The 24,320-nt window shown below is 42.5% G+C and overlaps 1 protein-coding gene across 1 annotated transcript in view; it reads right to left on the reverse strand.

Moving 5' to 3' along the window:
- The window catches only part of ASCC2 (activating signal cointegrator 1 complex subunit 2), a 1,163,586-nt gene that overhangs the window by 1,023,146 nt on the left and 116,120 nt on the right, over positions 1-24,320 (reverse strand). The window contains exons 3-4 of the mRNA XM_044069746.1: positions 11,881-12,051; positions 3,379-3,508 (exon numbers count right to left, since the gene is read on the reverse strand). Coding sequence (XP_043925681.1) covers positions 3,379-3,508; positions 11,881-12,051 — 301 coding nt within the window. The remainder of the gene's footprint in view (positions 1-3,378; positions 3,509-11,880; positions 12,052-24,320) is intronic.

Below are 24,320 nucleotides of genomic sequence, written 5' to 3' on the forward strand. Positions count from 1 at the left end.
ATAATACCATGAAGAATGTGGCTGCATTCTTACCCAAATAATTCAACTGGGTCTGAGCTGAGGACCTGACCTATGTCCATTTGAAGGCTGCTCAGCCAAAACCTCTTGGGCGTTTCAAAGGTCAAGACAATCAGCAAGTGGAGTACAAAGTTCGGCACCTACAATGCAACAAAGCTAGCAAGAACCAGGTAAGGCATGTGTGAAAAAAGTGTCACCCTTATAAGATTACAACCAAGGGCATCTGAAGAGAAAAGTCCTTCTCTTAGAAACCAGGGAGTCTTAAGGCAAGCCTACCAATAGTCAGCCACCTCATAAGGAGGAATACAAATATGCTCACTGTGTCTGCAGTGGCCACTACTGACTAGGAAAGGCATCGGACTCAGAGAACCATAACGGGTAACTGTCTGCTGGAAGAGATACTCTACCATTTTAAAGTGGAACTACTTCATGGAACACCAAACTTATATTACAAAAAAAATCAAGGTCAAACCCCCATCTAGGCATCTATATAAAAAAAACAAAAAAAAAAGGCAAAGAGTAAAGGAACAGCAAGAATCCCCCACAAAACAGGAAGTTTGCTAAAGCCGAGAAGCAGCCCAAATCTGATGAGGAGGGGAATGGCAAACTTCCGCCATCCTCCTGGAAGTTGGACAGCATCTACAGCCCATTAGACTAGAGTCACATTTGTCACAAAGAAGGGCAAGAAAGGCCCAACCAAACTGGCTGAATCAAGAGAGGTCTTTCCCACCCAGGGAAACTATGAAACCTGACCTTCCCTGAGTTAACAAGGAGACCAACACAGGCAGCATCTAGCGGTTCTCAGACAGCAAAGAAGAGGGAAATAATAAAGATCATATGGCCTTGCATTCAGGGTACTAACAAAACTTTCTTTTTGGAAGAAAAATGGAGAACCACAGAGAAAGGACACAACCAGACATTTGAAGCGGATTCTGTTTCCTGTTAAGTAGGCTATTAACGACAACAAGACTTTGCCTATAGAGTCCTTTATACAGCTGTCTAGCCAGTCTTCAAATGATGATCACCATATCGATCCCACTGTATACAGGCAAATGTCCAAGTTTCCCTGTCTCTAACCACTGCATCCAAGCAATTTAAGTCGCACAGGGTTAGCTGGAAACTTGTCTGAGCAGCCAAAGATACGTCATGGATGAAGTCCTTCTTGAAACCAGACTCAAAGAGGTTCATAAGCTTCTCCAGTGGTGGTTTCACCAGGAAAGAATGGTATATGGACAGATGAGATGTAAAGTAAAGGGTTCCAAGCCCCACAGAGTCAGAAGAGTATGACCTCTTACCAAAATTATCCAAAAATTGTAGACTCCCTGTCAAGAGGCAACGGAGAAACAGGCTGTGATCTCCATATGCCATCAGAACATTCAGATACCACAAGTCAGCTTTCAGATAATGAGATATTAAATCAGTCACATTACCGATGGGTCTGTAATGAGGCACTGATTTTCTCAGAGGAAATGACAGCCGAGGGTAGTATGTACAATCTTTCAAGGTGACATCCTTAAAAGCTGGTCCCAAGGAGGATTATAATGGAGTTCCAAGGCTCTGACCCTGGATGGATGTCTAAGGGAGGGTATGAGAATAGAGACCAAAGAATGTTATGCTTCATGTATTATAAGGAAACCATAAACAAGAAGACCTATGGAGGGAAAAAGCTCCCAAAGGTAACCTAAAAGGAAGACAGACTTCTCATCCTTCAGCAACTCCAAATAACAAAACACTCACAGACCTGGACAAGTGATACGGTTGGGAGACAGACCATCATGGTCCTGCATGTGATCACATAAATACCACCAGTGGCACAAAACGCAGACAAAACAGTGTTTGGCCTGGCAGTGGCACCACAATGACATCCCTAAGGGAGAGATCTCATACACATGAAGTACCTGCCAAGAATAAACAAATGTTGTATACTCAAATCTGGGTTACAGATCCTGGTGTGGGCCCAACTGATAACTCCCTTACACTGACACAGACCAAATCTACTGGGGTGGATCGTGAAGTCCCAGTAGAAGCCTCATCTCAGATTACCTCAAATCCATAACTGGGTGATTCACAAAGCTATCATAGCCAAGACTAAGATGGATTACCACAGACCGACACTGATCAGGTGAAGGTGATAAGGAGTAAAACCGAAGGAAAAATCCCTCTTGTGGAAGAATGGAGTGCCTCTTCACAGCTTATGGTCCACCACCACTGCTACAGATAAGCAATGAGCTAAAATCCCAGGTAGGACAATTTCCATCCAATCAAGGACCAGGAGGCTGTGTAAAACAAAATACCACACAGAAACAGTCTGTACTACAATAAATGGAGTGAAGGAACAGTAGTAGAAATCAAACTCTAAGAATCCAATGTCAAAGGACAGAAACCAACATTTATTGCAAAGCTTTCGGGTCACAAACACCCTTCCTCAGTGCTACTATCATAAATATGACATAAAACATATAATCATGTGTTTTATAAGAACTCCTATTTAAATTTTGTATTTTTCACTTTTATGACAGTAGCACCGAGGAAGGGTGTTTGTGACCAGAAAGCTTTGCAATAAACGTTGGTTTCTGTCCTTTGGCATTGGATTTTTAGAGTTTGATTTCTAAAACAAAATACAACCAGGAAAGCAAAGACCTGATCCTCCTTGCAGGAAGGATAAAACTCAAAGGTTCCTCACATTAAGTCCCCTTAGGCCACAACAAGAACCCTCATATCAGTTCCATATGAAGCTTCCCTTTACTATCTGGTGGAAGAGTCAGACCTTCAGAAAACAAAACAAAAAAAAGTATCAGGAAGAAAGGCCACGTTAACGTTGGAACTTTACTTATGATTGCAAAGATTGAGAGCTGAACTGCACAAGTAAAATAAAAGATCCGTTAGGCATGGGGAAAGAGCACATTTATGTAGCTGACATGTTGTATTATGGCATGAGTTGTTGTGGGAGCATGGGGGCTTTTCCTTCATAGTCTAAATGAGGTACTAATCATGCTTAATTATCCAGCCACTTCATTACAAACAAAAATGCTATCATAGCTAACACTGGCTTTGAAATCTTTCTAGTTCCCAGGAAATGAGAAAGCACAAGAAATAAAACAAGACTGCTTTCCAGAAGAATTCCAACCAACTCATACTGGGGTTGACTCTAGCAAGCTTATGTAGCATGAACTTTCTCAAATGTGTATCTGTAGGCACCTGACACACACCACAACATACATCAGCTATCAGAATGTGACATCATACAATACCATCATCAACAGATGTTTCTTTCTCCGAGTAGAAAACATGACAATATCATCATATCAAACTCATTACTTCAGTTTAACATGCAAGCTATGTATAGTGACTTCAACTAACCAATCATCTTCTGTAGAAGCAGACTGTTCCCTTTCCCATACAAAACACAGAGGTCTAGAATCTTCGGAACATCAAACAGAAAATTGTTATAGATGAGCTCACCAAATGCAGAAGGAGTGAAAAAATTATCCTGGAAAAGAACAGAATACATGAAGATTATGTCAAGTGATAAAGACATAGAAACTTTTATGCAGAATAAATGTATTACACCACTGGTTCTGAATTTAAAAATACAATATCTAGCCTTATAGAATTCAAGCACAGCAGATAACTACTTGGACCAACCACACTTTTCTGTACTGTTAATAGACCTGCTATTTAAGACAATCAACATCTTGTTTATTAGCCTTCCAAAATTGCATAATATATGTTCAATGCATTCCTAAATTCTAATAAAGAGTGCTTCAAGTTTATAACATTTTCTGCCACCTTCAAGCTACATTCTCAACACCCCGGACCCTTGGACTTGGCACGTTTCAATTTCTTCTAAACATACACATTAAGCCACAACAGTTCTTTTCATATGGGATTTGCTTAGACCACACATTTTGGCTTAAAGCTACCTTTTTTTACCCAGTCTACAAACATATGGACAACCAGCGTCAGACAGCATACAATCATCACAAAGGGATTTCATTAAATGTTTACACTAAGTAATCCTGTTTTGTTTCCTGATAAGGCCTATCTTTTACATCCCAATATATGTCACTTTCTCTAGGGTTTTCTCATGGTCTGTCAACTTAAGGAAAATAAAAATAATAATAAAAATAAAATAAAATAAAGGCAACATGCAAAAATGAAAGTACAGGTAGAACAATATAAAACAACTGTTTAACAGTCTGTTTTGGAAGTACTGCCATCTAGTGGAAGAGACAGCCTTTCTTAATGAAAGATTTTCAAAAGAGCAGAAGTCATAAAACTTTAGCAGATATGAAAATAATCAGTTCTATTGGTCACAACCTACTTCAACGAGTAAAGCGTAAAAGCTGAATACAAGTACCTAACCTATAGGCAGAGAAGCTGAGGGATTTTGACTCATTGGCAACTTGTGTTCAGCACATCTGAACAGAAAGAGACCAGCTCACCTTCCTGTGGACTGAGAAAGCCTTTGTTGTAACACTCCTTGGTGGAGAACAGGAAAATATACCCAAAAGAGCGAATGCACACAGTGACGGGCAGATACCTGTCACACCAGCATCACTGCATGCCAGTGTCTCTGGAATGGCAGGACACAAGTTAAAAATGGAGTGGAGATGCAGTATGAAGGGCCTACTGCCAGATCTTACTGTGTGTGTGTGTGTGTGTGTGTGTGTGTGTGTGTGTGTGTGTGTGTGTGTGTGTGTGTGTGTGTGTGGAATGTGCACTCATGAGTGTGTGTGCCTACACATGCATGTGCATTTGTTGGAGGTTTGCTTTATCTACTCCCTAACAGTCACAAGGATTTGACAGTCATAAGAGGGAGCTGCAACAAGGTTTACTCCAACAACATGAGAAATTTTAAGTACTGATGCAAAGAGCAGTTAATGGCTCTGAGGTCAGCAGAAGAAAAAGAAGTAACTAATGATTTGCTTTTAGAACTGAAGAGGATGAGGCACAGCAAAAGAAAACACTTGAAAGCTTTGCGTGCAAAAAAATAAAAATAAGAAAAGATGGTCAATAAGCAAAATACTAAGTAAAGTGTTACCACAGTGAATAATCTGAACTGACAATATACTTCAAATCCTTAAAAGTGACCAATAACATGCCTTTATGCTCATAAAGTACACACAAAAATATAATTACAGCAGAAAACTGTCTTGTCTTATTCTGAAGTTTAATACGCAGGTAGCATTCAAAGACTCAGCACAAGAGGCTACTTACTTTGCTTCTGCATGATAAATTAGTGTTTTTTTTTCATGACACTGGACAGCAGTGCTAAATTTACCAGAACCCAGAGTAATACAACAAAGAAAATGGTCGGTCATCTTGGATGTTGATACTTTTAGCAAGTCCTATCAGGGACCAGACAAGCCACTTAATTTAAACAGAACCCAAGGTCTAATACAAGAACATTTTTTTAAATAAAACAAAAACAAAAAACAAGGCTTAGCTAGGACAGTATCACGTTGCTACATTTTATTTATTTGAAATTTGTTTACCAGGAAAGTTCAGCTGGGCCATAAAAAAGAACAGTTGTGTACACTTACCATAAATGTAGATGTTCGAGTGTATTCACTGTTGCAGTCATTACATTTGGTTTACCTGCTTACAGGTAGCCCTCAGTTGGCCTGATTAACTAAGTCTTGGGTCCTGCGTCGGTTGCTGTCCCTTCTTCCATAACGTCAGGTTGTCAGGGGTATAAAAACATGCAGCCGAAGCCATTACATCAGTTTTTCTTGCCCCAGATGTCAGGTGCCCCCCCTAATGGGAAGCAATTAAATATAAGAGTACAGTGATATACCTCCAACAAAAAAGCAAATACATCAAAAAGCTTTTAAGCACAGTAAAGGAAAGTAGAGGTATAACCAAAAGAAGTTAGGGGGCTGGAGGGAGGGTAACCAGGACTGCAACAGTGAATACACTCGAACATCTACATTTATGGTAAGTGTGCACAACTGTACTATGTTCTTCATGTTTCACTGTTGCAGTCATTACATTTGGGTAGATTCACAAAGCTATGGTTGGGAGGAAAAATTTAAATAGCATTAGGACCGGCTATAAGGCCCTGCAAGACTGCAGTGGCAAAGCCAGCTCTGGATTTAGAGAAAATTGGCAAATGATAATGCTTGGTGAAAGTATGTACAGAACTCCAGGTAGCAGCTTCTAGGATGTCCGTGGTAGGGAAGCCTCTGAGAAAGACTGTAGAGGTAAATGCAGCCCTGGTGGAGTGAGGTCTGATCCCCTGGGGGATAGGTTTTCCATGGTGCTTATAGCAGAAATGAATGCAATGGCCTATCCATTTAGAAATGGTTTGCTTTGAAATAGCCTTCCCCTCTGCCCCTGCAGCAAATGCCACCAGCAGTTGTTCAGATTTCCTTTGAGGTTTAGTCCTGTCCAAGTACAATCTAAGTTGTCTGTGCACATCTAAGGAATGCAGTATCCGTTCCCCTTTGTTATGTGGATTGGGAAAGAAGGTTGGCAAATGAATGGACTGATTAAGAGCCACGCTGGATACCACCTTGGGCATGAAGGATGGATTGGACTGATTAAGAGCCACGCTGGATACCACCTTGGGCATGAAGGATGGATTGGTTCTGAGGAACACCCTGTCCGCATGAAAGATGATGAAGGGCTCCACTGCCATAAGGGCCTGTAATTCAGATACCCTTCTAGCTGAAGTGATTGCTAAAAGGAAAGCTGTTTTCCAAGAAAGAAGCTTTAAGTCTACAGTATCAGCTGGCTCGAAAAGAGGTAGAGAGAGTTTCTCCAAAACAAAGTTAAGGTCCCAGGCTGGGGTTACAGCTCTCCTGGGTGGTCTTAAATTTTTGGCCCCTCTGAGGAACTGCTTGAGCAGTGGATGAGAGAAGAGGGGAGGTTCTGTGTTATAATGAGCTGAATGGCTGAGGCATGGATTTTAATGGAGGAAAAAGACAGGCCCTTGTGAAGTATCTCAGTTAAGTATTGTAAAATCTGAGGTAAATTGGGCACTGCTGTGCTCATCCCTTGAGACTGGTTTCAGGCACAGAATCTTTTCCATTTTTCAGCATAAGATTTTCTAGTACTAGGCCTCCTTGCCTCTAAAGTGATATCCATCACAGGTTTACTGAGGGATGGTAAAGGAGAGATTAGGTAATTAGCCAGGCTGCAAAGTTCAGTGTTAGAAGCTGAGGGTGCAGAATCTGGTTCACCTGCTGGGACAATAGGGAAGGAGTCTGAGGCAGGTGCCATGGGGATAACCGTGATGCACTGCGCAGGAGGGGATACCAGTGTTGGTGTGGCCAGTCTGGAGCAATCAAAATCATCCTTGGTTTGTCCTGTTTGATTTTTAGTAGTACTTTGGAGGGCAGAGGCAGAGGGGGAAAGGCACAGACTGATAGATTTTTCCAGCTGAAGGACAGAGCATCCACTTTCCAGGTTTGTTTATGGGGAGTCCTTGTGCAAAATTTGTCCAATTGGTAGTTCTGGGGAGAAGCAAATAGGTCTATATCTGGGTTCCCCCCATTTGCTTGTCAACATGTTGAAAATCCTTGGATCCAGTTTCCAGTCGTGTGGGTCCATGAGGTTTCTGTTTAGTCCGTCTGCAAGTGTATTTAATTTTCCTGGCAGGAATTGAGCTTGTAGGCGCATTTGGTAGCTCAAGGCTGTGTTCCGCTATGCCACGGTTAGTCTGCAGAGGGGGTAAGAATGTGTACCCCCCTGCTTGTTTATGTACCACATAACAATGGTGTTGTCCATCTTTACCATTAGTTGTCCTGGAAGAATGTGGTCCTTGAAGGCTGTCAGAGCATTCTGTACAGCTAACATTTATTTTTGATTGCTATGCAGGTGTATTTGACTTGGGTTCCATTTGCCCTGAATGCACCTCCCTGCCAGGTGAGCCCCCCATGCACAGTCTGATGCATCTGTTGTTAGGGTTTGGGCGGCAGGGGATGGTGTGAAAGGCTGTTCCTTGTTTTGGTGGCAGGCCTCTGCCCACCAAAGGAACTCTAGGCGTAGGCAAGGTATGATAGGAATCATTGCTTCTAGATCCTGGGAATGTTGACACCATAGGCTTTTTAGATACCACTGTAGTTTCCTCATATGCAGTCTTGCATATGGAATTAGAAGAATGCAGGAGGCCATGAACCCCAAGACTTGCAGTATTTGTCTTGCAGATAGCAGGGTTTCTGTGGCCACTTGCTTGAAGTAGATTGTCAAATGAATTTGTTTCTCTGGCGTGAGGCAAGCCATCTGGGAAGTTGTATTCAAGCTTGCTCCCAAGAATATAATTTGTTGACAGGGTACCAGGTGAGATTTCTTTTCATTTATGGCATACCCCATACAAGTTCGAACCCTTTGTACAAAGGCCAGATGATTCAAAAGTATGTCCTGGCTTTCTGCCTGAATTAGACAACCGTCCAGGTATGGGTATATTTTAATATTTCTTTGCCTGCAAAATGCAATAACTGGAGCTAGGCACTTTGTGAATACCCTGGGCGCAGTAGATAAGCCAAAGGGCAGTGCAGAGCTTTGAAGCGAAGTATCTTCTGCAAGATTCCCTGATTCCAACATGTGGAAGTGAAATCTGAATCCCTTGGACACTATATTTAAAACTCATTTGTCCTGGGTAATGAGCTCCCAGTTCTTTGCATGAAGAACAATCTTTCCCCCCAAAGGGAGAGTCAGTTGATAAGTGCTTGGAAATTTTAAAAGGAAGTCATTCACACAGTTTACCATAAGGGGAGTCTTATTACTCCCAGATTTGGAAGTGGAGACCCCCAACTGCTTAGTCCTGTGTCTCCCCTGGGACTGAAACTTGGGGTTTCTGTTGTGTCTGGGTTTGGCTTGAGAAGACCTGGAAGGGGCTGGAAAGGACCAATTTTTAGAGGGCCAGTGCCTACTAAATCTAGGAGGCTGAACTTGTAAGAAATCTTTAACAGTTTGCATAGATTTAGCTTTATCTTCCATCTTTTTAAGAACTTCCTCAGCCTTGTTGCCAAACAGGCGGTCCTGATTTAAGGGAGCATCCAACAATTTAGCTTTAACATGATCAGGTAAAGATTGCTCCTTAAGCCAAACATGCCTTCTGAGCACAGACCCAGTAACAGCAGCCCTGCAAGAGGCCTCTAATGAATCAAAACCACACTGCAAAGCATGTTTTCCAACCTGTTCAGCAAAATACATTAAATCCTGTAATGCTTTATTTTCCACACAATCAGGAATCAACATAATTTTCTGTTTAAGCAATCCAATAACAGGTTACTGATACTTTAACATATGAAACTGGCAGTTTAAAGCCCTAATGGCCAATGTTGCAGAAGTGTAAAACGTCTTACCCAATCTATCCAGCGCCCTGGAGTCTCTATCAGAAGGGGTAGGATTTTTAGCAGTAGAAGCCTTAATGCCCTTGGGCCCCTGTGAAATAGTCTCTGGATCCACAATAGGATGTTTAAAAAGGAACTTGTGTGACTCAGGAACCCTGTAGTATCTGCCAGGTTTTCTGGGAGCAGGAGGCAAGGAATCAGGGGCCAAACTAGATTCCGAAAAAGCATCAACAATGTCTAGTACAGGAGGAATAGCTAAAGGCCTATGCTGAGGCAGGAGTAAGAAATCCCTGAGCCTCTTTTTTGAATCGGAAAAATCCTGGCTTTCCTAGTGGAAATGCTCCCTTAGACTATGTAAGGTTTCACCAAAAGAAAAATCCTCTGGATGGGAAGCAGAGGGAATACAGTCCTCTGCATCAGAATCCTCATAAGTAGATAAGGGCAAATCTGGATCATCAGAAGAATTGAAAAAAACAGAATCCTGGTCAGAAGATTCACAAACAACCTCAGTCCTAGGCCTCTTAGAAGGGGGGGGGGGGGTTTGGCTACCCCTGATTAGAGTTATTAGATCTTCAGCCATTCTTATAATTTGTTTTTTAGGCATAGAGGCCTGAGCACGTGGCCTGGGCATCGTTTTTTTAGGCATGGTTCGTGATTTATGCCTAAGTGAAGAAGGAGATGTCGGTTTAATATGGAAGTCAGTAGGCCTGAATACACCCTCAGAAGCCGGTGCCTGCACAGCGGCTCCGGACCCATCCAAGGTAGAGACATCCACGGATTCCATAGTTGAAGCATCTCGCGGCATACTGGACTCAGAATGGGTCTCAGTAGAGGCCTGCAAATCAGAAGTACTGGGTATCAGGGGCTGCGAAAGCGCCTCACTGAGTACCGGTGAACTGTAAACTGGCTTAGGAGAAACGTCGCCAGCAATTTTGGACCTCGACGGCCTCTGTCTTTATCTTTGAGTTTTTTCGGAATCCCGGTAGTCGGACAGCTAACCGATATTTCTGGATAATTAAACCGAGAACAGAAATATTTAGAGGCGAAAATATACCAACGACAGATAGTGCACTTATTAGATAAAGCACAAAACCAACAGCAAGGTACGTCATGGTCAGGGCCTAGGCAAGGAATACAGCATGAATGAAAATCTTTATGAGATACTTACTTTCCACAAGTAATGCAATTATTAACTTTTACTGACATCGGTAAGGAGCAAGAAAAAAAGTTTCCTCAATGGGGTACTTAGCTTTAGTTGAAGACTTTGGTTCTGAAACTCGAAAACGAAAATTTCAGGAGTCGGCTGACTGGCACTTGCAAACTGCTTCTGCTACGGGCACCACATGGCAAGAAAGACTGATGTAATGGCGTCAGCTGCATGTTTTATACCCCTGACATCACGGAAGAAGGGACAGCAACCGACGCAGGACCCAAGACTTTGTTAATCAGGCTGTCAGGGATACCTGCAAGCAGTTAACCCAAATGTAATGACTGCAACAGTGAAACATGAAGAACATCCCATTTTCAGCAGAGGCCCAGGAAGAAAACCTCCACAATACAAAACATTTACAATATAACAATGTATAGTAAAATAAAATAATTAGTGTAGTTATAGACATGGGCTTTGACAGTTCAGTAAAACAGCAGCACATGTATACCCAAAATGATTACCTACATAGGATAATTATAGAGTATTTTTCAGATATACATATAGAGCCTTAAAAAAAACAAGATACCTGCCATCTCCTTTCCTACCAAGGATTTTGTCAAAATTCAAATATTTAGCTAATGTACTTACAGTAATATTTGCACTAATGTGTGTTTCTTAAACTTAATAATAACAATTTAGTGTTCCATGTTGTTTGTCTTTTCGACTTTTCCCGGTTAGGGGTCGCCACAGTGGAACTCCGGTCCGCTAATGATTGGCAGTAGATTTTTATGGTGCCGAGTTGTCAGCCTGATGCCCAACCTTCAGCGAAGGCACGCCCATTCATGCATGTCTTTCGAACGGCACTCTACCTCGGGGGGAATATGCAGACTCCACACAGAAGGCACTCCAGCCGAGAATCGAACAGGAGAACCTCTTGCTGTGAGGCAACAACGCTACTGCTGCACACCATGGCTACAATTTAGTGTTCCATGTAGTGTTCTGAAAAACAGAATTCACGGTCTGAAAATGACTGCTTCTTAGTCAGCCTGTACTACAAAGTCATATGGTCAAAATGCCACGCAGCAAGTGTGAGTGGCTGGCTGTGCAATAAAAACAAAGCAAATTAATATGCTGTGCAAGAAAGCCTCTTCAGGTTTATCCCCTTTAGCCTAGTACGATAAAAATCAGCTGTGAAGGCGCATAAACACTAACAGAAAGTCTCTTACTCTCTTCAGTGGCACTTATGCAGCCATGACTATGTGCTGCTAGCTGCAAAGACATAATTTTACCATATCTCTCTTCAGTGCAACCCATTTCTAGAAAAGAAAAATGGAACGTGGCCCTGAAAGCAGTGTAATTACTGACTTGTATGAAAAGCATGGCACACTGTTCAGAAAAAGCAAAAATTACCTTGGATTCCTTGTAGGTAGACATTCTTAGGAAGGTGAGGAAAACAGAATGGTGAATGCGATTCTGTACATCCATCACTGCAGGTTTTGAAGGACTCCGCTCATCAAAATTTCTGGGAGAAAAACGCAAATAAGACTCCAAGCAGTTCTGTAAGGTTTCGTCAAAGATAATCTGCAAGAAACAGAAAAAAATGCACTAAAATTCATAAGGAAAAATTACTTCTCTACAGAAAATTGTTGCAGCTGGAATTTGTAGTCTGCAGAGTCCTGCTGCATCAACAAACTTTCTGTAAAAATCACTTACTTCCACAGACACAGTGCAACCTCAGAGGATGTTATATTAAGTTAAGGGGGCAGGGATATAAGACAGCATAAGCTTCCTGTACGATAGTTTGGAGGCATTACCCACACACAACCTGAGCTGCTTGACTAACTTTTACTTAAAAAAAAAAAAAAAAAACTTTAATGGTCTTCAATGGGGAGAGCTCAGTGTTCCACTGTAGGAACTGTATTACATGCTTACTTTAAACAATTTTCAGCAAGAAAACTGACAACCTCCCTGTAACTCATTTAACTGTCTTTTGCGAAGAACTGACTCCCAAAATTATTGCTTAGCGATAAAAACAAAGAAACACATAAGGATCATTAGCTGGTAGAGTCTGTCCATTTACTTTACCTCCTGTAAACAGCATGTTATGTCTCCAATCCCTATGTGATCTCCACAGCAAAATGCCAAAGAGAATGTCATATTCAAATCACTTTCGATGCCTGCCTAGATCAGACACTTATACTCCATCTACAAAGTCTGTATCACACAGGAATGTCAGGGTTTCCCCTGATCTCTTTGCTGTTGTGAAGCATGAACACAACCAGTAGTGGCAATGCCACACTTCTTTCTTTACAAGTACAGGTTTTCATAATTACCAGAGATGCTACATAAAACTGCGATGAAAGATGTGACCTAGAAATATGCCTTATACTCTTGATACTCCCTTTTCTCCTGCTGGGAAGTGCTACCATAACATTAAGCCTAATTCAAGGTTTGCAACCTAAACAGCAGAGTCTAGGTTTCATTTTAAACCCTCGACTATTGCATAAGATAGATGATGCATGCATGGTATGACATTTACTTTTATCTCATTATTGTTTAAGGTAAGCAGGACTGGACCGAAGGTCTATTTTCAAAGACAACCTGCTTTACCAACTATAAAAACATACATAGTATGCAAATGGCATTTATGAGTTGCAATCACTTAAAATTACAGTAGTACAATCATACAAAAGGAATATATATGGATTAAACAGCAAGACCATTTATCTACCCAAACTAAGCAGAGGTAGTTTGCGGTTGACTTGCCTTTTGGAGAGGTCTACTAATGTTCTATAGCACATTTTAACTCTGTCATCCTCCATTCTTTTCCAGTTAAATATCCTCATACTACGTCAGTCAGCGCCTTTTCCTATCCAGTTTTGATGCCATTTTTGCTGACAGTTAATTGAATTTCAGAATGCTCTTCCTCCTCCATCTCTACTTGTTATTTCTCTCTGTTTACATTTTTTCATGCTCAGTCCTTTCATTATAACCAGCAGTCCTGCAAGCATCTCTTCTTCGCGCTCTCTGCTAAAAGCAGTGCTTGCATTCCTTTCTCCTGGTTTCATATGGATGGATGTTTCAACTCACACACATGAATCTCTCACCATTTTCAAAAGTAAGTACAGAGTACCCCCTACCTAGCTCATTAGTGCTTTATATTAACTTGGTGGAAGACAAATCAGCTATGCCAAAACCCTTTTTCCCATTCTGTACTTCAGAAATAACAAAAAAAAAAAAATAACAAAAAAAAATGGTGAAGTACAACTGCTCCCCTCCAAACACACACTATCATTATAAGCCGGATGACTTTCAAACTCCAAATTCCTAAGGGCTGCGACAGACTATCCAGAAAGTACAGTTTTGTACCTACCATAAATGTAGATGTTCGAGTGTTCACCCTGCTGCAGTCATCACACTTGGGTTATCCTGCCGTCAGGCGGTCCCGCAGTCGGCCTGAGTTCCAAAGTCTTGGTCCGGCGTCGGTTGCTGTCGCTTCTTCCCTGAATTCAGTGTGCCAGGGGTATATAAGAGGCATCTAATGCCATTTTCTTCAGTTTTTTTTGCCCCAGATGTCAGGTGCCCCCAATAGGTAGGCAATATGTATATTGCTATATAAAAATGTACATATAAAAATAAAACAATACCTTCAGGCACAAGCAAATACACCACAGAGGTTGTATAGGGTAGAATGGTATAGATAAGTCCAGCTAGTTCAGAGGGGATGGAGGGAGGGTAACCTAGACTGCAGCAGGGTGAACACTCGAACATCTACATTTATGGTAGGTACAAAACTGTACTATGTTCATCGTGTTACCCTGCTGCAGTCATCACACTTGGGTTGAATCCCAAAGCTAAGGATGGGTGGTGGAGCTAAACAGGGTTAGAAGAAGCTAGTAGGCCCTGCAAAACTGCAGTGGCAAAACCAGCTCTAGTCTTAGAATATAGAGGTAAGTGATAGTGTTTGGTGAAGGTGTGCACTGAACTCCAAGTTGCAGCTTCCAGAATATCCTTGGTTGGCACCCCCCTGAGAAAGGCTGCTGATGTAGCTGTAGCCCTGGTGGAGTGGGACCTAATGTTAGCAGGTACCGGTTTCCCATGATGCGTGTAGCAGAAACGTATGCAATGTCCTATCCATTTTGAAATGGTCTGTTTTGAGATAGCTTTTCCTTGTGATCCTGCAGCATAGGCTACAAAGAGCTGGTCAGATTTTCTGAAAGCCTTAGTTTTATCCAAGTAGTAACGTAATTGCCTGTGAATGTCCAAAGAGTGCAGGAGTCTTTCTCCTTTGTTCTGGGGATCTGGGAAAAAGGTGGGCAAATGAATGGTTTGGTTTAGGGCCACACTGGATACCACCTTTGGCATAAAGGAAGGGTTAGTTCATAGAGAGACTCTGTCTTGATGAAAAATGAGGAAAGGCTCCACTGCCATTAGTGCCTGTAGCTCTGAGACTCTTCTAGCTGAAGTTATTGCTAGTAGCAGGGCAGTTTTCCATGAAAGAAATTTTAAGTCAGCTGAAAAAGCTGGTTCAAAGGGTGGCAGTGTCAGCTTTTCCGGAACAAAGTTGAGATCCCAAGTAGGTGTTGGTGCTCTCCTGGGCGGTCTTATGTTCTTAGCCCCTCTGAGGTACTGTCTTAGGAGTGGATGTGAAAATAAAGGAAGATCAGTGTTGTAATGAGCTGAAATTGCTGAGGCGTGGATCAATAGATGAAAAGGAAAGTCCTTTGTGCAACATCTCAGTTAAATATTGTAGAATCTGAGGAATGTTGGGATCAAGGGGATTTTGGCCTTTAGCCTGGTTCCAGGTGCAAAATCTTTTCCATTTGTCTGAATAGGTTTTCCTGGTGCTGGGCCTCCTGACCTCCAGAATGACATCCATAACAGTTTTGGATAGAAGTGTTGGCTGGTTGTTTAGGTAATTTGCCATGCAGCCAGGTTTAAAGTCTTGAGCTGACTGTGTAGAATCTGATTGTCTCGCTGGGTGAGCAGGTGAGGAATTTGTGGCAAAATCCATGGTGGGCCGTGGGCCATGTTCCTTAGAATTGGATACTAGTGCTGGCGTGGCCAATCTGGTGCAATGAGTATCATTTGTGGCCTCTGTAATCTGACTTTCAGCAGTACCTTTGCTAGAAGACGTAGTGGAGGAAAGGCATACACTGTTAATGTTTCCAACTGAATGAGAGGGCGTCCACTTTCCAAGCTTGTGGGTGGAATGTCCTTGTGCAAAATTTTTGAAGTTGGTAGTTTTGGGGGTTGGCAAACAGATCTATGTCTGGGCGTCCCCATTTCTGAGTTATCATTGCAAATACTTGTGGATCTAGCTTCCACTTGTGGGGATCCATGATGTTTCTGCTTAGGTCGTCTGCCAATGTGTTTTTCTTTCCTGGCAGGAATTGTGCTTGTAGTTGAACTTGGTAAGACAGTGCTGTGTTCCACAAGGTCATTGCTTGCCTGCATAGAGGGTAGGAATGTGTGCCCCCTTGCTTGTTTATGTACCACATTACTGTGGTATTGTCAGTCTTTATTATTAGATGTCCTGGGTGTAAGAGGTCATTGAAAGCTGTTAGGGCATTCTGTACTGCTAGCATTTCTTTTTTGATTGATATGCAGATGCCTTTGATCTGTAGTCCATTTGCCCTGAATGCACTGTCCTGCCATGTGTGCTCCCCAGGCATAGTCCGATGCATCTGTTGTCATAGTTTGCCTGGCTGTGGGTAAGGTGAAAGGCTGACCCTTGTTGATGTGACATGCCTGTGCCCACCATAGAAACTCCTGTTGAAGGCAGGGAATGAGTGGTATCATTGTTTCCAAGCTGTGGCTGTGCTGAGTCCATACGCTTTTCAGGTACCATTGTAATTTCCTCATATGCAGTTTTGCAAATGGTATTAGTAGTATGCAAGATGCCATGAATCCCAAGGCCTGCAGAATTTTTCTTGCAGGGAGTTGGATCTTTGTTGCCATTATTTTGAAGTATTGAGTCAGCTGTTGTTGCTTGTCTGGCGTGAGATAAACCATCTGGGCTGTTGTATTCAAGCTGGCACCCAGGAATATTATGTTTTGTGAGGGCACTAGTTTTGATTTATTTTCGTTTACTGTGTACCCTAGGCAACTTAGAAGGTGTTTGACAAATGTCAGATGCTTTAAAAGAATGTCCTTGCTTTCTGCTTGAATAAGGCAGTCGTCTAGGTATGGGTAGATTTGAATTCCTCTTTGTCTGCAGTATGCAATTACTGGTGCCAGGCATTTTGTGAAGACCCTGGGCGCAGTAGATAAGCCAAAGGGCAATCCAGAGAATTGATAATGGGTTGAACCTGCAATGAAGCGGAGGTATCTTCTGCAGTTTTGTCTGATAGGGACATGCAGGTATGCCTCCTTGAGGTCCAACGTTACTAGCCAAGCATTCTTGCCCAGCATGGGAAGAAGCTGCTGTAGTGTTAGCATCTTGAATTTTGGTACTTGCAGATAGGTGTTCAGAATTGAAAGATCCAGAATGGGTCTCCATGCTTTGTCCTTTCTTGGGACTAGAAAGAGTCTTGAGTAAAATCCTTGTCCTTGCTCCTGTGTGGGTACCTGTTGAATGGCTCTCATGTCCATGAGAGCTGTAATTTGTTTTTGTGCCTCTGCCCATTGATTTGGTGGCAGGTTTGGCATTCCTTTTATCCTTGGCAAGGTATGAAGGTGGAATCTGTATCCTTGTGAGACAATGTTTAGGACCCATTTGTCTTTTGTGATGATGTGCCAGTTGTCTGCAAAAAGTGCTAATTTTCCTCCCAAGGGAGCTGCCAAGAGAGATTTGCTTGGTAGTTTGAGGGTTGAGTCATTGTGTTTGTCTTCTGCTAGCTTGGGGCCTGTCTTCTCCTCCTTTCTGGGTAGCAGTGCCTCACTGGCGAGGTTTGTAAGGGCCTTGTGACTGACCTCTGCCCCTTGGGCGTCTGTATTTGCCCCTCTGTGATCTGTCAGAAGCAGGAAAGGACCAGTTTTTTGTTGGCCAATTTCTGCTGAAACGAGGGGGTTGTACCTGTAAAAAAATCCTTGACCGTCTGCGTAGACTTTGCCTTATCCTCTATTTTCTTTAAAACCTCTTCTATTTGACACCAAATAATACATCCTGCTGTAAAGGTGCATCCAATAATTTTGCTTTAACATGGTCAGGTAGGGTTTTGTTCTTTTAACCAAGCATGTCTACATATGACAGACCCAGTAACAGCTGCTCTACAGGAAGCTTCCAATGAATCAAATCCACATTGTAAAGTATGTTTGCCCACCTGTTCAGCTGCATGCAACAGATCCTGCATTTCCCTGAATTCAGACTGTTCAGAATGTGTGCTCATTTTTTGTTTTAATTGAGACATTAGAAATTGCTGATATTACAGCATGTGAAACTGACAATTTAATGCTCTTCTAGCCAGAGTAGCTGAGGTGTATATCTTCTTTCCCCATCTATCTAGGGCTCTGGAATCCCTTTCAGAGGGCACAGGATTTTTAGCCACAGAAGCTTTAGCCCCTTTGGGACCCTGGGAAATTGTTTCTGGGTCAGCCACAGGGCTTTTATAAAGGAATTTGTGTGAGTCAGGTACTCTGTAGTATCTGTCTGGTTTGGCTGGAGCAGGAGGTAGACAGTCTGGATTTAGACTAGATTCCAAGTAAACATCATCCACAATGTCTAAAACTGGAGGGATAGCAAGTGGTCTGTGCAGGGGTAGTAAAACGAACTCTTGGAGCCTTTTCTTAGAATCAGAGTAGTCCTGGGCTTCCCAGTGGAAATGTTCCCTCATGGTATTTAAAGTTTCCCCAAAGGAGTAGTCTTCAGGGGGAGATGCTGAGGGAATAGAGTCTTCAGCATCAGAGTCTTCAGCATCAGAGTCTTCATAAGGGTGAAAAGCGTAATCCTGTTCCTCAGAAGAATCTGAGGAAATAGAAACCTGGTCAGAGGAAGCATAATCCTCCTCTTGTCTTGGTCTTTTATCTGGAGGGGGATGGGAACCCCTGATTAGGGTAATCAAATCTTCAGCCATCTTAAGCATCTGTTTCTTAGGCATGGGGCCTTGAACTGGAGACTGATGTACAGTCTTTTTTGGTTTTAATGGAGTTTTAAGCTTAGCATAAGATTTAATGGCGAGTGTAGTCGGTCTGAAGACACCTTCTGCTACCAAAGGTGTTTCTACTGCACCGGGATCTCCTTCTGCTCCGGTGTCGGAAGGGCCTAATGAAGATGGCTGCGATGGCCTAGTACACTCCGCTTGAGAATCCGAAGCTGTCTGAGGTTCCAATTCTGCGGTCGTCAGGGGCACCTCACTGAAAACCGGAGAACCGGCGACAGGCCCAGCAGAGGCCTCGGAGTCTGGCTTGTTCCTAGGCTGCCTGTCCTTATCCTTGCATTTTGTTATGCATGCTGGTCGTCGGCTGCTCAGACGGCATGATATAAATAAATTTCCTACCAAAGTAATGTCGTGCAAAGTCAAAATGGCGTTTGATAGTTTGTTTATTAAACCTAGCACAAAACCGACAACCTGTGACGTCGTGGTCTGGGCCAAGGCAAGGAATACAATAAGAATGGAAGTCCTTATGAGATATTTGGTTCCCACAAGAAATGCAATTGTTAACTTTTTCTGACATCGGACTGAGGCAAGAAAAGTTTCCCCAATGGGGTACTTAGCTTTATTGAAGACTTCGGACTGAAATTCGAATCGAAAATCTCAGGTGTCGGCCGACTGGCACTTGCGAACTGCTTCTGCTTTGGGCACCGCGCGGCAAGAAAGACTGAAGAAAATGGCGTCGGATGCCTCTTATATACCCCTGGTGCACTGACGTCAGTTAAGAAGTGACAGCAACTGACGCCGGGCCAAGACTTTGGAACTCAGGCCGACTGCGGGACCGCCTGACGGCAGGATAGCCCAAGTGTGATGACTGCAGCAGGGTAACACGATGAACATCTGGTTCTCTGCATTATGCCCACTGGTTGCAGGGATGGATTCCCTACGACTGTAACTAGAAGGCAGGTACTGGAAAAAGAATGAATGAATCAGTGAAGTCAACAAGAATTATCAACTTCCACCATTACCTACTTCAAGCCCACTGCAATAACAATGACTTCTCCTTGAAGGTACTGCAGAAGAAAAAAGGTCTTGGTAAACTTAAGCAGGGCCTGAAAAGCACAGGTCTGACAGCCATTGCTATATTGGCCCAACTCAAAATGCTTTGGGGAAACAGATGTTATAATTTAAAATTTTAAACCATTCTCTCCAGGACAGCTATTTTGAGTGTGCACCTTTAACTCCCAATGGGTGTGGCTTCAGCCTTCGAAAAAACAAAGTTATCAGCTTACAGTTCTAATAAATACTCACTGACGAAAGTTTCTTATCAATACAATTGTGTTTGCCATCATGTATGCTTCAAGATAAAATATTCCGATACCTTGAAGCATGGTTTTGAAATTAATGCAAGCATGACCAATATTTGATGCCTAGAGGCGCAGTAATAGGTAACTGTAGAAACACTTGTGTGTGGATATGAGGTAGTGTCATCTGTGCCAGGGAGAGTAGGGCAGTGCATGTGTAACATACGTCAGCATAACTAGCTGGAGTTTTGTAAATAATTTTATATCACTTGACTGTCACACTGACTTGTACAGATACTTGTGTTAGCAATGTATTTGTAAAATTGCTTGTGTTAAAAATGCATTAACAGTGCATCCTGGTGGACAGAAAACAGATATACATGTATGTCAGACAGTAAATACTATAACTGATTAAATGTACATGTTTTAACAGAGAATTCTGGAAGGGAAGAGGTTAATTTCAGTCCAGCTAAGTTTGAAAAATAGGTTGAAAATTAAATGGGGTGTTTTAGGCCATAAAGATTTTATCTTACAGGCCTGATTGCCAGCCAGAGACAAACATGTATGGGGAAAACCAGAACTAGGAATCTTACTGTATTGCCCAGGGTAGCAATTAGTTCATCCCTAAGGAAAGATGGAAGCTTTTGAAATTGTTTTATAGCTTTCAGATGCTGCAACAGATCTTAGCAAAGCTCTGGACATGTATTGCACGAGACAGGTGACCAGGTGTGATGTCATTCTGTAACCAGCACTGAAATGACTTTTTAGACAGTGAGAGATAGCAGCACTTTGCTTTTCAGAACCTGACAAGAAAGATCTCTCTCGGATATCTCACACAACCACACACCTCATCTTGCCTTGCTGTAGTAAGTAGCTTAACTACGGAACAGTAATTGTTTAGTCAATCAAAAAAATACAGTGAGATTAGTTAAGTATTGTTTTTCTGCATCTGTGTGAATCTACCCAACTATGTTATTTTTTTTTATATTTCCTGTGACTGAAACTCTGGTGTTTGTTGTAACAAGATATTCAGTATTCTCATGTTTTCTATTTTAATATTTATTATTAAATATTTCTATACCTTTCATTGTGGCTGGTCTATTACAGAATACTTTTAACATCTTAAGAGTACTTATGCTTATTTTAGTGACACTGTGGCCGCTCCTGAAAGCCTTGCTGCACTTGTCAAACTCTAGCATTTGTATTAGTATTAATTTTACTTAGTATAATTGGGTATCCTTGTAAGAGCCTTAGAGCAGCTGACTGGTGGCAGTGAAATTAACTTACAGTCTGGGCAGAGGTGTTGCATCTGGCAAATCTGTGCCAGCCTTTCCCAGGTGTGTGTGTGTGTGTGTGTGTGTGTGTGTGTGTGTGTGTGTGTGTGTGTGTGTGTGTGTGTGCGCGCGTCTGTGAAAATCAAATATCGTAATGTGTATGTCAGCTACTTGAAACGGGGACAGAGAGAGGGAGTGAGAGAGTACAGCCCCAGGTCTGTAGTGTGCTCCCTGTGTGCTCTTAAGGGAAATAGTGCTTGGTGCAGAGAGCTGAATTTGAAAATACTGTGTGTATCCATTTTTGCTCCTAGAAGCCATCCCTTACCAGTGTCAGTGGTGAGGATTGAGGCTCCTTGATTACTGTCCCAGCATAGGGACCATCACATATTGGTGGCAGCTGGGTGGGATATTAATTGAACTTCAGTAGCCTGTGGGCAGTTGTCACTGAATGTGTTTACTCTCAGCAGCCACAAGGTAAACAGAGTTTCACTTTCACAACAGTTGTATTTACTTTTGTTAGTTTAGTCAGGGAAGGCAGGCAAAGATGTCAGCAGAGGATTATGGCAAGCTGACAAAGAACCAGTTGGCTAAGGTGTGCAAAGCCAAAAGACTGGTGCATGTCAACCTGACTAAAGAGAAAATTATTTCAGCCTTAATCACAGATGTAGCCCAGACTAGCAATCAGGAGGATCACCAGTCTGGTGGATTTGCAGCCCTCAGAAACAGGACAGTTCACCTTTTCCTCAGAAGACTTAAAAATTCATCTGGAGTTAGAGAGAGAAACTGGAGGCCAAACATTTGGAATTAGAATCAGCAGAGAGACTGTGGAATTTGGAGGTCAAAAAGAATGAGGGACTGTTTGGAGGGTGAAGAAAAGGAGAAACAGTGCCAACAAAAGAGAGAAAGAGATGCTGATTCTTCGTCAGGGTCATAGGGTAATGCGGAAAGGAATAACTGAATCCCAGAAGCAATAAATGTCAGTAAAGTTCTTCCACAGTTTACAGAGGGTGATAATTTTGACAGTTTTATTCATATATTTGAAAGAGTATGGAAATAGTATAATGTTGACCAAGGGCTCTGAGTAAGGTTCCTGATCCCCTTACTCCATGGTAAAGCTGTAAAGTACAGTTTTGTACCTACCATAAATGTAGATGTCCGATAGGAATGCATCTGCAATCTTCACAAATGGGTTGTCCTGTCGTCAGGCAGCCCTTCGGTCGGCCGGATTCCAAAGTCTGGGTCTGGCTTCGGCTGGTGTCGCACTTCACCCGACATCATTGCGGCAGTTCTTCGGGTATAAAGGCATCAGCCGACGCCATTTTCCTCAGTGTTTCTTGCCCCAGATGCCAGGTGCCCTCTTGGATGGCTAAATTTGGATAAATGCCAAAGTTTCCAAATAGTAGAGAGCAAACACAGAAAATAAGCATGTATGTACATATATACAAACAAATACACCATAATAGATCCCCCCAAGCTAGCTGAAGGTTGGCAAATACCCTAGGAGTACCTCAGAGGGGAAGGAGGGAGGGTAATCCTGACTGCAGATGCATTCCTATCGGACATCTACATTTATGGTAGGTATAAAACTGTACTATGTCCGTCAAGGATGCATCTGCAGTCTTCACAAATGGGTAGAATACCATAGCTAAACTAGGGGAGGAGGAATGAGTAGAGATTATGGTGTAGTTAGGATCCCTTGCAAAACCAGCTCGGGATCTAGAGTATAAAGGTAAATTATAATGCTTGGCAAATGTATGCACGGAGGTCCAAGTAGCAGCCTCTATAATGTCCTTGGTAGCCACTCCTCGTAAGAAAGCTGTGGTAGTGGCTGTAGCCCTTGTGGAGTGAGGCCTGATGTTCTCTGGAGTTTTCTTTCCATGATAGGAGTAACAAAATCTAATGCAATTTCCTATCCATTTGGAGATTGTCTGTTTTGAAATTGGTTTTCCTTCCTTCCCTGTTGCATATGCTACCAGAAGCTGGTCAGTTTTTCTATTGGTTTTTGTCCTGTCCAGGTAGTAGCGTAATTGTCTATGCACATCCAAGGTATGTAGTAGCCTTTCTCCCCTGTTCTGTGGGTTGGGAAAGAATGTAGGAAGGTGGATAGCCTGATTTAAAGAGACTCTGGATACCACCTTAGGCATAAATGTAGGATTTGTTCTCATGGACACTCTATCTTGATGGAAGATCAGGAAGGGTTGCACTGCCATTAATGCCTGTAGTTCAGAGACCCTTCTTGCTGAAGTTATTGCCAGCAGGAATGCAGTCTTCCAGGATAAGTATTGTAATTCTGCTGTTGCTGCTGGTTCGAAAGGGGGAAGTGTCAATTTTTCTAGCACAAAGTTCAAGTCCCATGCTGGTAATGGAGGTTTCCGGGGAGGTTTCACATTTTTAATTCCTCTCAGAAACTGTCTGAGCAGAGGATGTGAGAAGACAGGAGGATCCAAGCTGTATTCTGCTGAAATAGCTGAGGCATGTATCTTGATGGAAGAGCTCTGCCAAGTACTCCAGGATGTTGGCTATGTTCACCAGTGTCACTTCTTGCCCCTTTGCAGTACTCCAAGTGAGATATCTTTTCCATTTTGCTGCATAATTCTTTCTTGTTGAAGGTCTTCGAGCCTCCAGGATTATGTCCTTAACCCTTTGGGACAAATTTGGGTTAATTGTTGTCATGTAATGTTCCAGGCAGTTAGTTGCAGAGTTTTTAGGTTTGGATGCAGGATGTTGAAGTTGTTCTGTGTTAACAGTAATGGGATCAGGGGCAGTGTCCATATTTGTTCCCGGGACATGCTCCTCAGCAATGGATACCAATGTTGTCTTGGCCAGTCTGGAGCTATCAGAATGTTCCTCGGATGTTCCTCTTTGATCTTTAAAAGCACCTTGTGCATCAAAGGAAGTGGTGGGAATGCGTATGCTATCAGGTTTTTCCAACTGAAAGATAGGGAGTCCACCTTCCAAGCAAGTGGGTGGTACGTCCTTGTGCAGAATTTCTTTAGCTGGTGATTGAGTGGGGATGCAAACAAGTCTATTTGTGGTAATCCCCATTCTCTTGTGATGGCTTTGAAGATGTCCGGATGCAGCATCCATTTGTGGGCATCTGTGGTAGTTCTGCTTAATATGTCTGCTAGAATGTTTTCCTTCCCTGGTACATAAATTGCTTGTAACTGAATGTTGTAGCTCAGAGCCACATCCCATAGATCCAGTGCCAGCCGGCATAGAGGATATGAGTGTGTGCCTCC

The sequence above is a fragment of the Protopterus annectens genome, chromosome 4.part0 (genome assembly GCF_019279795.1).
Source record: "Protopterus annectens isolate FY-2018-M chromosome 4.part0, PAN1.0, whole genome shotgun sequence".
Taxonomy (NCBI): domain Eukaryota; kingdom Metazoa; phylum Chordata; order Ceratodontiformes; family Protopteridae; genus Protopterus; species Protopterus annectens.